General features: G+C 37.9%; 1 protein-coding gene across 1 annotated transcript in view; it reads right to left on the bottom strand.

Moving 5' to 3' along the window:
* Positions 1 to 6,246: 6,246 nt before the first annotated feature.
* The window catches only part of RNF144A (ring finger protein 144A), a 62,490-nt gene continuing 55,996 nt past the window's right edge, over positions 6,247 to 12,740 (bottom strand). Inside the window, exons 6-8 of the mRNA XM_070955254.1 lie at positions 11,351 to 11,498; positions 10,183 to 10,272; positions 6,247 to 7,880 (exon numbers count right to left, since the gene is read on the bottom strand). Of these exons, the coding sequence (XP_070811355.1) occupies positions 7,749 to 7,880; positions 10,183 to 10,272; positions 11,351 to 11,498 (370 nt within the window). The 3' untranslated portion in view covers positions 6,247 to 7,748. The remainder of the gene's footprint in view (positions 7,881 to 10,182; positions 10,273 to 11,350; positions 11,499 to 12,740) is intronic.

The following is a 12,740-nucleotide window of genomic DNA, read 5'->3' as shown; positions in this document are numbered from 1 at the left end:
GCTAGAATTTTTTTTCTTTAACTATTACTTGTGCCTACTTGAAAAACTTTGAAAAGGAACAGAAGAGATCATGGTTTGGTATTTCCCCCCCAAATATTTGGTTTCAATCATTTTTTTAAAATCTTATGTTTATGTTTTGTTTTCTTAAACTAGAGTAACAATAGAAAACACGTTGCTATTTTTGTTTTGTTGCTTTCTATAAAAAATTGGCTCAGATACTCTTGGAAAAAAGTTTTAAATTACCATTATTTAGCATATAAAACACTATTATCTAGTAAAGAAAATATATATCCATAATGCACCCAATCACCATCAATGATCACTGATACATACAAATGCATTGTTTTATGTACCAGTACTATGAATATATTTGTATGTTGCCTGTTAAATATTTCAGTAGGAAAGCTATTTAATATCCTTTTATATTGTGTGCAAAGGCTGCACCCTGCTGGTTTTTAATAAAATAAGTGGAAGTATGAGGGATGCTTTTGTTTTTTAAGTTGCTTGTAAAAGAAATAGGATATATAGCATAATTAAAGAAAAATTCAGTTGGGATCCTAGCCATTCGGATTACAAAATAAATTATAAATAACTAAAATTTATTGAAGAATTAGATACATACCTAAAGGCCTTTGCTTGGAAATGTTAGCATATCAATGCTAACTTTTCAGAATATTTCTGAAATATTTCTTCTCATTCAGAATATTTATCTGACCCACCTTCCATCGTGTTGAAATAATAACTGAGAATTTCAACTATTCCAAGTTTGGCTTTTCTCTATGGCTGATACAAACATGGCCACATCTTCTCAGAAGACATTAAAACATATTTTTTTCCAGCTTCCTTCAACTCAATAATGATCCAGATGAGGGAGAATAGGTGAAATTAAATCCAAACAAGGAGGAGATGATATTGTAAAAAGCAACTGGACTTGGGGGGGGGGGGAGAAGGTGAGGCCTATTTGGAATGGAGTTACTGTCAGGCCTGAAAGCCATCTTTTGTATTAGGCCTTCAAGCCTGCCACATTTACTACTGTGTGAAATTGGGAGGGGGGGATTGTATGGAACATGGATGATATACAGTCATAACATTCCTTTCTCAGAGAGTCAAGGACATCTTGCCTTGCACCTGGACGGCTGGAACTGGGAGGCCTCTCCAGTTGGGACAGTGTTTGGATTAGACCATGTGATGAACTTGTGGATGCTGGGCAGGGACTTGGACTTTCCTTTGGGTGGGGAAAACCTGGAAGCTTTCAGATTCGGGTTTTCCCAGATGTGCCAATATGACATCTCTAATAAAAAGGAGCTTTGAGGAACTTCAAGCCTCGGAATCTTTTTTCGATGGGGGTGTTACTTGGAACCCTGACAGTTGCACTCTTTTATAAAGAACAGGTTTGCAGTTTGGGGAGGCCAGTTTTCCCTGGATTTGATGAAGGTTGTGTTTGCAAAACCAACAGGTGACCTTTTCCTGAACTGGCTGGACTTCGCTATGGTTACATTTTGTCTTGACAAGGGCCTTGCATGCTATGTGCAGACAGCTTTTAAAAGGGATCAGAATCGGCTGTTGTGCAAATTGCTATGGTCAAACTTGTTGATCAATCCAAAATACAGGGATATGATGCTCAGCAAAGGACCATTATTGAAGGGACAGCCTTCCTTGCTATGTTACCTGCCTGGTTTCCAAGATCTGTAGGACAGGAAACTTTGAATACCTTCCCTCGTCAAAATCTCAGCTATCTGATACAGGGAGTCCTCGTTTAGCAACCACAACTGGGACCATAAACTTGGTCATTAAGCAAAGTAGTCGCTAAGTGAAACAGTGACTGTGCTTATGATCCGACTTCGGATTTTCTTACTTTACAGACCTGCAAAGGTCATGAATGTAAGGATTAGTCATAAAGTTTACTTTTTCATCATCCTCATAACTGCAAACGGTTGCTAAATGGGGCCGTCACTAACAAAGGCTACCTGTATGCAGAAGGAGACCATCTCCTCAATCACTCCCAGGCTAGGGAAGATAAGGCCATTTGGTTCGTCTCTTGGGATTCAGAGAAATGGCAGAAACCCGGGTTTCCCCCCCACTATGCATTTAATTGTTAGCGGAACTGATTTGATTTTAACAGTATTGATTTATTTCTGCCTTAATTTTAATTGCGCTTTTATGCCTAACATTTTCTAATTTGCTAATGTTAATGATTGTAAACTCTCCTGATATAAATGACTGTTATGAATTTCATAAAGAAAGTGCAAAAAAAAAAAAAAATCTGCACTGACATTGCAGGGAAGATGCCCAGTGTTGTAAACCTACTTTAAAAAAAAGGCTGACTGAAAACTGACAAATGTCTGAGCCAGAAGTAAATGCAAAACAGGCCAATGCAATGTTTGGCTACGTCAACAGAAATGTGACTTCTGCTCCTGCTTTGGTCAGATCTTGTTTTGAGTACTCCGTCTGTTTCTAGCTTTACACTGTAAAAATAATTTGGAAAAACTGAAAACAGATTCAGCAACTGGAGATGATCAGGGGACTAAGACTTAAGGAAAGTTGAAGGAGTCTTAAGGAAAAAAAACTGAAGTGGAAAAGAATATGATTTCCATACTCAAATGTGAAAGTGTATGACAAGATCTCCACTCTCTCATTCCACAGGGCAGAACTCATAATGAAGGGTTTAAGTTACATGAAGAGAGATCCCAATGGAATGCTAGCAAAAGCTGAGAACAATTCAACAATGGAACCAGCGACCCACAAGACAATGGACTCCCCTTGCTTGGATATATTGGTAGTCCTCAAGATACGACCTATGTACCTGCCTGGCTGCCAAGATCTGCAAGACAGGTCCGTGTGACAAAATCTCATTTAAAAGTGATACTCCTCCTTTAGTGATTGTAATTGGGACTGCAATTCCTTAAGTGAAGAATTGAGTTGTTGTTGTTATTATAAACCTTTACTAAGTTAATCATTCAAAACTGAAACATGCCACAAAACACTGTAGATCATACTGGCCAACATTCCTTCCTCATATTAGAGAGAAGTGCTGGCAAAGAAGTTAATTATCCTCTTTCACTCCTTTTAATAATTGTTATTTTACAACTGACAGTAGAAATATGGTGGCTGCTGATCACCAAATATGCTCAGTCCTATGAAGCAGTTCTTCTGTCCTCCGTGAAAAGTTGTTGCCCTGAATTGTGAGAGGAAATGATACAGAAATGTGCATATTAATTAAAGATCCTCCCTTGTACCTTTATCTGAGGTAACACAAGCTAGGGAAAGGGCTGCTGCTTACTTCATCTCCATTATGAATGTCTTCTCTGCATATCCAAACAAGCACATACATGGAGTTCCATGCATGCAAGCTGATGTCACACAGTTCATTTCCTTAGAAAAACCTTGGTAGTACAGGGGTTTAAGGCACCCTGTTATTAAGCTTATTAAGACCAGCTGCCTGCAATTACTGCAGGGTTCGAATCTCGCCAAGGCTCAAGGTTGACTCAGCCTTCCATCCTTTCTAAGGTAGGTGAAATGAGGACCCAGTTGTGGGGGCAATAAGCTGACTTTGTATAAATATATACAAAAAGGATGAAGGCTATTGCTGAGCACATTGTAAGCCGCCCTGAGTCTTCAGAGAAGGGCGGCATATAAATCAAATTAAAAAAAAAAAAAACTACTGGAAGACTGAGGGCAATGCGGGGAGAGCTCATTTCAGTTGAAGAGAAGCAAAACACTGGACTAGCCAGGGAAACCTTCACTCTTGCTCCCTACTGTTGAGTAATTTAGAAGCAACAGTAAGGATCCAACCTTTATTGCTAAACCATTCTTGGTTTATTTTTCCTGGAAGCAAGCAGACAAAGTGCAGTTTGTGAGAGAAAGTCAAGATACAATGGAATAAATTGATAGCTTTCTGGTTTATGAGCTTTCTCTGGCAACAGAGTGGGAGTCTGATCGGAGGTGGGGGGAACCAACCCTTTTCGTAATCCAGAGAGGGGAAAAGTCACAGAATGATTATTTCTCCCCATCTCAGAAAGCTATTGGTGGACTTATGCCAGTTGAATCAGGGGTGAACTCCACTTACCTTCTCTACCACTTCGCAAATGGGAGCGTGTGCGCTCGCTTTGCTCGCGCATGACACCTCTGCACATGCGAAGAAGGTCCTGCACATGCGCAGAGCATCAAAAATGGGACATGATGATGTCCGGGTGGATGGGAAGAGCCTCCCGCCACTGGCGCTACCAATTCACCCGAGCTGGATAGAACCAGCTGCATTTCATCACTGAATTGAATCATATCCTTTTAGCAAGACAAGATGCTGAGAAGCTAGAGAAGGTAGCGGAAAGTGAGAGCAGAATCACTATAGCTTTCGGGGCTTCTATAAACAGGGAACACTGTCCATTACCAATGACCTCACTATCCCTTAAGAAAATGAAGTGACATCACTGGCCATCACCACTTGACCAGGGAAAGTAGTGGTAACTCTGGTTGCATGTAGGAACGGCTCCAGAGTAGACTAAGACAAGGGCAGGGGGGAAAAACCCAAACAGACAGAAGATTCATTTAAAATATCTATTGAAATTACAAATAAAACTCTTTGATATGATTCCAAAGTACAAAACAACATTCAAAGGCATTCAACAGCTCTTTTATACATCACAGTGTTAGTGGCACAAAATGTAGTTACATTTCAAATACAGGAACAAAATGTATTTCTTTTACTGTAGTCAACATCATTTATCGATATGCAGGACTCTTCCATGCTTCTCTATACAAGGTTAAAAAAAAATCATGGTTCAATGAGCAGGGATGATTCAACTGTATGGCACATACCTGGACCTAATATTTTTGGACTCCAATAAGACAGGATTACATGTCTAACAAAGCAGGAACCAGCAGGGGACTTTAGACACAAAAGATGAGTTTTGTCATTTGCAGAAGTGTATTAGCAAGCATGATGGCTAAAAATCCCTTAATGCCACTATTTCCATTACACTCTGATTTCCTAGGACAAATCCTTTGTAAAACTAGCTTGCAGGGTATTTTGCATATGCACAAATTTACAATGGCTCTTAAATTTGCTCATGCTTCACCTTTGGAGGGCCCCAGCATTCCTGCAAAATGATTCAAAGAGGAGCTACTGCGAATGCCTTTTGTTTCTTTACACAGGCGTCACGCAGAGTGGGGACAAGGGCTGAAAAGTTAGTTGCAATTGCCTTTATGAGCTGGTGCTGTGATATCCTGACACACATTTCATCGTTTGGCCTCACTGCAAGTAGGAATGAATGCCTACCACTCCTTGGTTTGCTTAGGTTGCCTAAAATAATTCTTTTTTAATTTATGTCAAGAACGTGTATGAGATACAAAGATTCCAGTTAGGATCACAATAAGAATATTCCATCTCTCCAATTCCCACTATCGTGTTTCCCCGAAAATAAGACCCTGTCTTATATTTTTTTTGAATCCTGAAATAAGTGCTTGGCCTTATTGCCATGTGCTCAAAAGCACGATTGGGCTTATTATCAGGGGATGACTTATTTTGGGGAAACAGGGTACTATTTTGAAAGGATGACTGTATCTTGGATGCCAATTATGGTTAGGGTTTTCCATTGGTGCCAGAGACAAATGTCACTCCTTACCTCTGCTAATCATCTAAAACTTGATAAATGGGAAAACTAGGAGAAGTGATTTCATTTTTGTTACTAGCAAAAAAAAAAGAGAGAGAGAGAGAGAGAGAGAGAGAGAGAGAGAGAGAGAGAGAGAGAGAGAGAGAGAGAGAGAGAGAGAAGATTAAAGTAATGCAACCAATGGATTAATTTTCTGTTACGGGAGAACAGAAGTGGTCAGATTTGCATAACAAGTACAAATCCTCAGCCCAATGGTTATGTCCTTATTATGCCACAAAATATTTTCTCTTCAGTTGGCTTACATATGCATGAAAGATTTTTTCATTTCTGGGTTTCAGTTGATTATAGAACATTTTGAGCTAATACTTTCTCCTAATTTAATATCTACACTTTACAGTTTCCACTCAAAACAAAATAACCAATAGTGAGTTATCAACTGTAGATAACCAGATGTCCATTTTATGGTCCTTCAGAATATGAAGAGAATATTAGTCAAAATATAAGGAAAGAGGGATATTTAAAAACAATGTTTGCTGTCACAATACTATACGTCACAAAACAGAAGTAGTTTTTTAAATGAATTAAATACACTTTTTGAACAGCTTTTAGAGTATGTATTATCACTGCAGACTTTTTAAATAATTGAAGCAATATGGAAGGGAGAAAACAGAATCTTTTTGAATTTAGATGGGACTATTACATCTATATATTATCCTTCTACATCCAGGCCACAGCTTAATGAATTGCGCTGAAAGGACATAAGGTGTCCCTCTCTCTGGCTGATCATCAGTACCTGCTGGACATTAGAAAAGGTGGGGGGACATCTACACTTTCCATATACCCCTCCAACTCATGCCTTGAACCCTCAGGCTCTAAGAAAGATGAACTGTCATGGAATGGCCTGATTCCTTAAAGAGGGAAACCAGTTCTGCTTCTTTCATGGTTCACAAAGCAGAGTCCATGTGGGGAATGACGGTGATTGTTATGTCTTCAGGTTAACACTTATTGCCGAAAGAGAAATCATAAGCCTCAGACCTTCCCATAATTTAGAACATGCTTGGCTTCTACAAAATATTTTTTCCTAGATATGTAAAAGGATACCAGATTAGAGCAGCTCTATTTACATGTAGCAAATAGGTAATAAACAATAGGTAGAAACAAATCTAGGTAGGAAACGAAAGGCACAGTTGGACGAGGCTGGCAATCAGGGCATGGTGCATATCCCTACCTTCCTCATCTTGGCATCTCCCAAAGTGGCATATCCTATTGGCCAGCCTGTCCCCAATCATCTCAGCCCCCTCCTTTTCTCCTCTCCCCTGCTATTCCTCAACTGCCATGGTGCCAACTTTTGTCTGTTAAATCTGAAGTCCTCTAAACTGAGATCTGTTAAATTAAGGATTTAATATCACCTTGATGTTTAAAAGATCTTGATTATGTAACAGTTCTGGGCCATATAACTCAATCATAAAAGTTTGAAATCTTCCCTCCCAACCTTCAAGCAAATTTAAAGAAAAAACCAAAATGTGGACATATCCACCTATTTACCTTACATAGATTTTCAAATATTAATGGGCAGAAATGGCACCTTTTAGTCTTGAAAATCTAAGGCCTGGGGCACCTATCTGGATGCCATTACTTTGTGTGAGGAAGATGGGCAGTGGAGATGAGACAAGAATGCTTAGACGTTTTCCAATTGCAAATATTAAGAAATTGATTTTAATAAACAGATATTGGAAGTCACATCTAAAATGAACATATAATTGGTAATGGGTTTACCAAAACCATCTATGCCAAGGGTAAGAACTTCTCTCTGTTTAATGTGAATAGATATAGGAAGATTTTCATCTGGGTAATGTCACTCAGTTCCAGAGAATGTTGTCCCCCAAGGAAGATGGAATGACTCAGATCATTGATGCACACACTTCCAATGTTCAGCTTGTTTTCTGCCAGTCCTTAAACTGTTACTCATAATCTGACTGGTGGATAGGGAACTCTGGTATCAATAGTTCCTGGAATTCTGGTGCCTCGCTTCTCACTCAAAGTGGAATAAGGCAAGACGCTAACAAGATTTAAGTGCAAAAGGGGTAGGGGGGTAGGAAACAGACAGCGATGATGAGTAGGTCCCTTCTTCATTCTCTCTTAAGTAGGCAGAGGGTCATCGTCTCCTTTACTACACTTGCATTTGCAGCAGAGGACAAACGGAGTAGCGAGGAGAAGAAAGGGCGATGCCACTAGTAACAGTAGGCCAAATCCTGCAAAAATCCCCACGACCTGCATTAGGAAAAGAAAAAAGTAACACAAGTGAAAAATGTTCTTCCATTCTGCTTAACCGGATGAGAATTGATAGACCCTATTAACTGTTGGGCCTGCAGTGTTTTCATCTTCTGGTTGAGGTCCACATAAAAATAAGCTGCTCTCATTTCTTCCTCTGTCACTTAAGGTAGAGACCGAGGAAGACTATGTAGGGAAGGAAGTTTTTGGGCGAGGGAAAACAATTCTTTGTGAGATTCAGACACACTGTCAGTAGATGACCAAGTGCAAAAGACTGGTAAATGTTTTGAGATTCCTTTACACAAGAAAAACATTGAAGAATTTAACCTACTGATCTCTCCCCTTCCCTTTCATTATTCCCTTTTCGAATGGAAGTTGATTCTACTAGTTATGCATATTTCCAGGGCTCCCCCCAAATCCCTGGACTTTTTGTGGACAAATGAAAAGGCATTTGTGAATCCACACTGACAGCCCAACTGGCCCTTTAATCCTAAAAGCTTTGGAGAGTTCTGCTGTTCCAGATTAGCCTCAATGGGCACATGGCTTCTCCATCAATCCAAAAGGTGGAAGCTGCATCCAACAGCACTTACAATTCTGCAGCCAATAAATGCTCCTTCTATTGAAGTAGAAGTATATAGTGATTCTAGCACTAAGACTAGGGATGGGTTGGGTTCCTCAAGTCTCAGAACGGAGACATGTTTGGGGTCACCATCTGATCTAACAAGACACAAAGTGCAAGGATAAAGATAAGGACTAAAGCATTGCAGGGCAAATTTGACATTAGGCAGAATAAAGGCAGTAGAAATAAAAAAGAGTGACAGGGATCTGTGTGAAGGTCATCCCTCAGCCTTGGAGTATTTTAGTTTATGTTGATTCTGTGAGGTTGAACTAAAGCAACACAGGAGATTTTGAATTTGGCAAGATATTATTAGATATGAATCTCATGCTTAATGCAGGACTCAAACCTTCTGCTGAGCTAACCAAGAGCTTAAACAAAAGAATTTAAAGTAAAATTCTCCTGATTTTACAAGGGACAACCTAAAAGTTAGCATAGCAGAGATAGTGTTCAAACAGATTTCCACATAGCTGTTGAAATAAGAGTGTCATATTTATTTTAAAGTCTATTTTCAGATATATTTTTTTCCTTAAAAAATTGAATCTATGTTACCTACTTAATAATATTTAGAGTTTATTATTTTTCATCAGAGAGTGAAAGTTCTTTTTTTTTGGCACCAGATGGCAGGGTTGAACAACATTCACTCCAGGAGATTTAAAGTGGTGTTATGTAACTGCATACTTGGAAGTCCTATGTGGTTGCAAAAATCCACATTATTTTAATTTTTTAACAATTCATTTTGCAGAGGGGTAAATTTATGGCTGTTTCACTTCATGAAAAATATTGTGGCTTCCTCCTTCACAGCTGGCTATGTTACTTTATCCATAATAACTCTAACAGCCCTCCCTCTCCCTTAGGCTGTTGCAATGCTTCCAGGAGTATTTTAATTCCTTTCCAAAAGAAACCAGAGCACAATCCTAACCACTTGTCCTCCCTTCCTAACCATGAGGGAAGATGTTAAAAAATGTTGAAATATTCCCTGGAAGCTCCCAGCTAGCTCTCTTTGGCAGAGGAGCAGCAGGATTCAGGCAGGTGGAACAGTTAGAAGTGCTCCTCTAGAAAGTCCCTACTAGGAGAAAGGACAAAGATATTCAGGAGAAGAAGCCCAAGGAAAACATTCCTCAACTCTTTCCGTCCTGGTAATCTTAGCAAGTATAGTTGGGAGGAGATAGTCTCTTCCCATCCTCTCTGCTGTAAGTTAGGATTGCCCCTTGTGATTCTTTGTGCCTTTGAGTGAGTGTTGTTTCCTAGTAACTGCCTGGATTAAACTCTGAAGTTTTCCTGGAAGGTTTTTTAGAAGTGGTTTGCCATTGCCTCCTTCCTAAGGCTAAGATGGAGTGAGGTAACCCAAGGTTACCCAGCTGGCTGTGTGCCTAAGGCAGGACTGGAACTCACAGACTCCAGTTTCTAGCCTGGTGCCTTAACCACTCCACAAATGGCTCTTGGGATTCTTTGCACCTTGCATCAAAGTTTATCAACAACGAAACTGACTAAAAATGTACAGTGACTGTACAAAAGTAGCTAGTTAACATCTTTTTTTTTTTTAAAGAACTATTATCTATTTTCTTTGACTCATTTCTTTTACGAGCAATTACTCCATAAATATGGAATTATTTCATAATTTTCTGAGCCATAATTCTTTAAATTCACTTAAACTCTGCATAGTAAAGATAGAGAAGCACCTACCTGTGTTCTGTGCCAAATAACTGATGCCCTAGAATGACCTAACTTGTTTCGGCAAGGTCCTTTGTCATAATGTATAAGGAGAAAGTCATCCTAGAAAAGAGTAGAAAAAAGACTTTTTGGAGGCTTTGGATGCTGAATCTTGGCGAACATTCATAATGCTTCTCCTAAGCAAAGCTGGCAATAGCCACGTCTACTCTCATTGGCCACAAGCCCAAAATAGGCAAAGTGAAGTGAAAGTCACTCACTCCAGATGATGGAGATGCCCATGATGGCATAGTAATCATCAGCAACATCATTGTTCTTATTATCTTTTATTGTCTTTTGCATATACGGGTGGAACAGCAATACAGCTAGCATGTAATACTAGGTTCTGTAAATTGGTCTTTGATACTTGACATATTTCTTCAAAATGTTGATTCTCTAATGACAATAATATCATATGCTGTATATACTGTGCTGTATAGTATGTACAAATCCCAAATGTGAGCTTTTTAACTAATGCTGTCTTTCTGAAATGGTATCACACACTATAAATTCCTTGTGTGTCCAATCACACTTGGCCAATAAAGAATTCTATTCTATTCTATTCTATTCTATTCTATTCTATTCTATTCTATTCTATTCTATTCTATTCTATTCTATTCTATTCTATTCTATTCTATTCCAATGAATGAATGAATGAATGAATGAATGAATGAATGAATATATATATATATATATATATATATATATATATATATATATATATATATATATATATATATATATATATTTGTTTTCTCAGGTTTTCGCGGGTGTTTGTATGTAGGTCTTTGGTTATTCGGGTCTTCTCCCACGTAAAATTGGAAGTTCCAATTTTACGTGGGAGAAGACCCGAATAACCAAAGACATATATATATATATATATATATATACATACATATATATACACACACACACACACACACACACACACACACACACACACACACCAAATTATTACTTCTAAAAATGTAACATAATAATAAAGAATTTAATATTTAAATGGTTAACTTATTAATGTTGGTCTATTCATTTTTACAAATTTGAATATCCTATAAAATGGCATTTAAAAGGTCTACTTTTTGGGTCCCCTGATTGCAGTAGCTTTAATGAACAATAATATTCTCATCTTAAAATGAAAACTTACATCAAGTGATTCCAGACAATACCAGCAGAAGGCATGCTTACAGTTTTTACACATCATTTGGGCACAGCCTTCATCCCTTTCAATATAAACTTTGCATTTTGGGCAGCGCTTGATTGGAGCATCATCTTCTTCCATTTTATAAACAGAGCTGGAAGAAACAGATTGATTATATTAGTGAACAAATACTCTTTCAGTATGTGTCACTTTCAAATTGAAATTATTTCTGTGTGGCCCAATAGTGAAGATTCCCACCTCCCACTTGGAAGGTTGAGAGTTCAATCCTAGTTATTGGCAGATGTTTCTCTCTCCTAGATTGCAAAGAAAAAAAATACACTACTCAAAAAAATAAAGGGAACACAAGCAGAAGACATCCGAGATCTGAATGAATGAAATAGCCTTTTTAAATACTTTGTTTGTTACATACAGTAGTTTTGTGTTCCCTTTAGTTGTTTGAGCAGTGTATAAACTACTGTATGTAAAGAACGAAGTATTTAATAAGGCTATTTCATTCATTCAGATCTCAGATGTCTTCTGCTTGTGTTCCCTTTATTTTTTTGAGCAATATATTTGCTCCAAACCCTGTATAGGCATCAAGAAGGGCATTCAGCCAGTAAATGCTCAACTCTATCTAGTCATCCAAACTCTACCCTGAATAGGACCACAGGGTCATAAAAAGGGAGATATGTGATACAACCATATTCAAAGACAGATTCTAAGACCATCCTTTAGTTTTGTTATTCAGTCTAACTGGATAATTAGCAACATCTACAGTAACACAGGGCAAAATTTTCATTTTTGGAGCATGCTTGTAATGCTACATTGCCTATAAATGAAGGGAGAATTTGCACTGCAACATCATGATATTGCTTCTTTTTTTTTATATAAAATAATTTTTATTGAGTATTTTACATTTTAAAACCAAACACACAGTAGCAAAAGAAATCAAAAGACAAAAAACAAAAACACACATACACCAGACGTTAAAATACAATACTAACAACAGATATATACAATTTTGCAACTTTCTGCATCGACTTTTGTCTTTACTCTTAGCTTTTATCCTCCCGCTCCTTCTCTTTATTTTTAAATATTCATAATTAACTGTTTTGTTAGCAGGATCATTATTTACATTTATATCCAATATGTTAATATCCAATTTCACTTTATATTCTTATTTCTTAATTTGATTTCTGTTTTACAACCATGTATAAAACCTATTCCACACTTTATAATAATCCGAGTCTTCTCTTTCTTTGATCTCCATTGTTAATTTATCTATTTCGGCGCATTCAAGGATTTTCTTTATTATTGTTTCTTCCGATGGTGTATTGGTCGACTTCCATATTTGCACTAGAGTAATCCTGGCCGCCGTTAGAATATGCAATATAAT

This window comes from Pituophis catenifer, unplaced genomic scaffold (genome assembly GCF_029215685.1).
Source record: "Pituophis catenifer annectens isolate HBS135680 unplaced genomic scaffold, rPitCat1.0.hap2 SCAF_1, whole genome shotgun sequence".
In the NCBI taxonomy this organism is placed as follows: Eukaryota; Metazoa; Chordata; class Lepidosauria; order Squamata; family Colubridae; genus Pituophis; species Pituophis catenifer.
The sequence above is the reverse complement of the archived record's forward strand: the minus strand, read 5'-3'. Positions and strand labels throughout refer to the sequence as shown.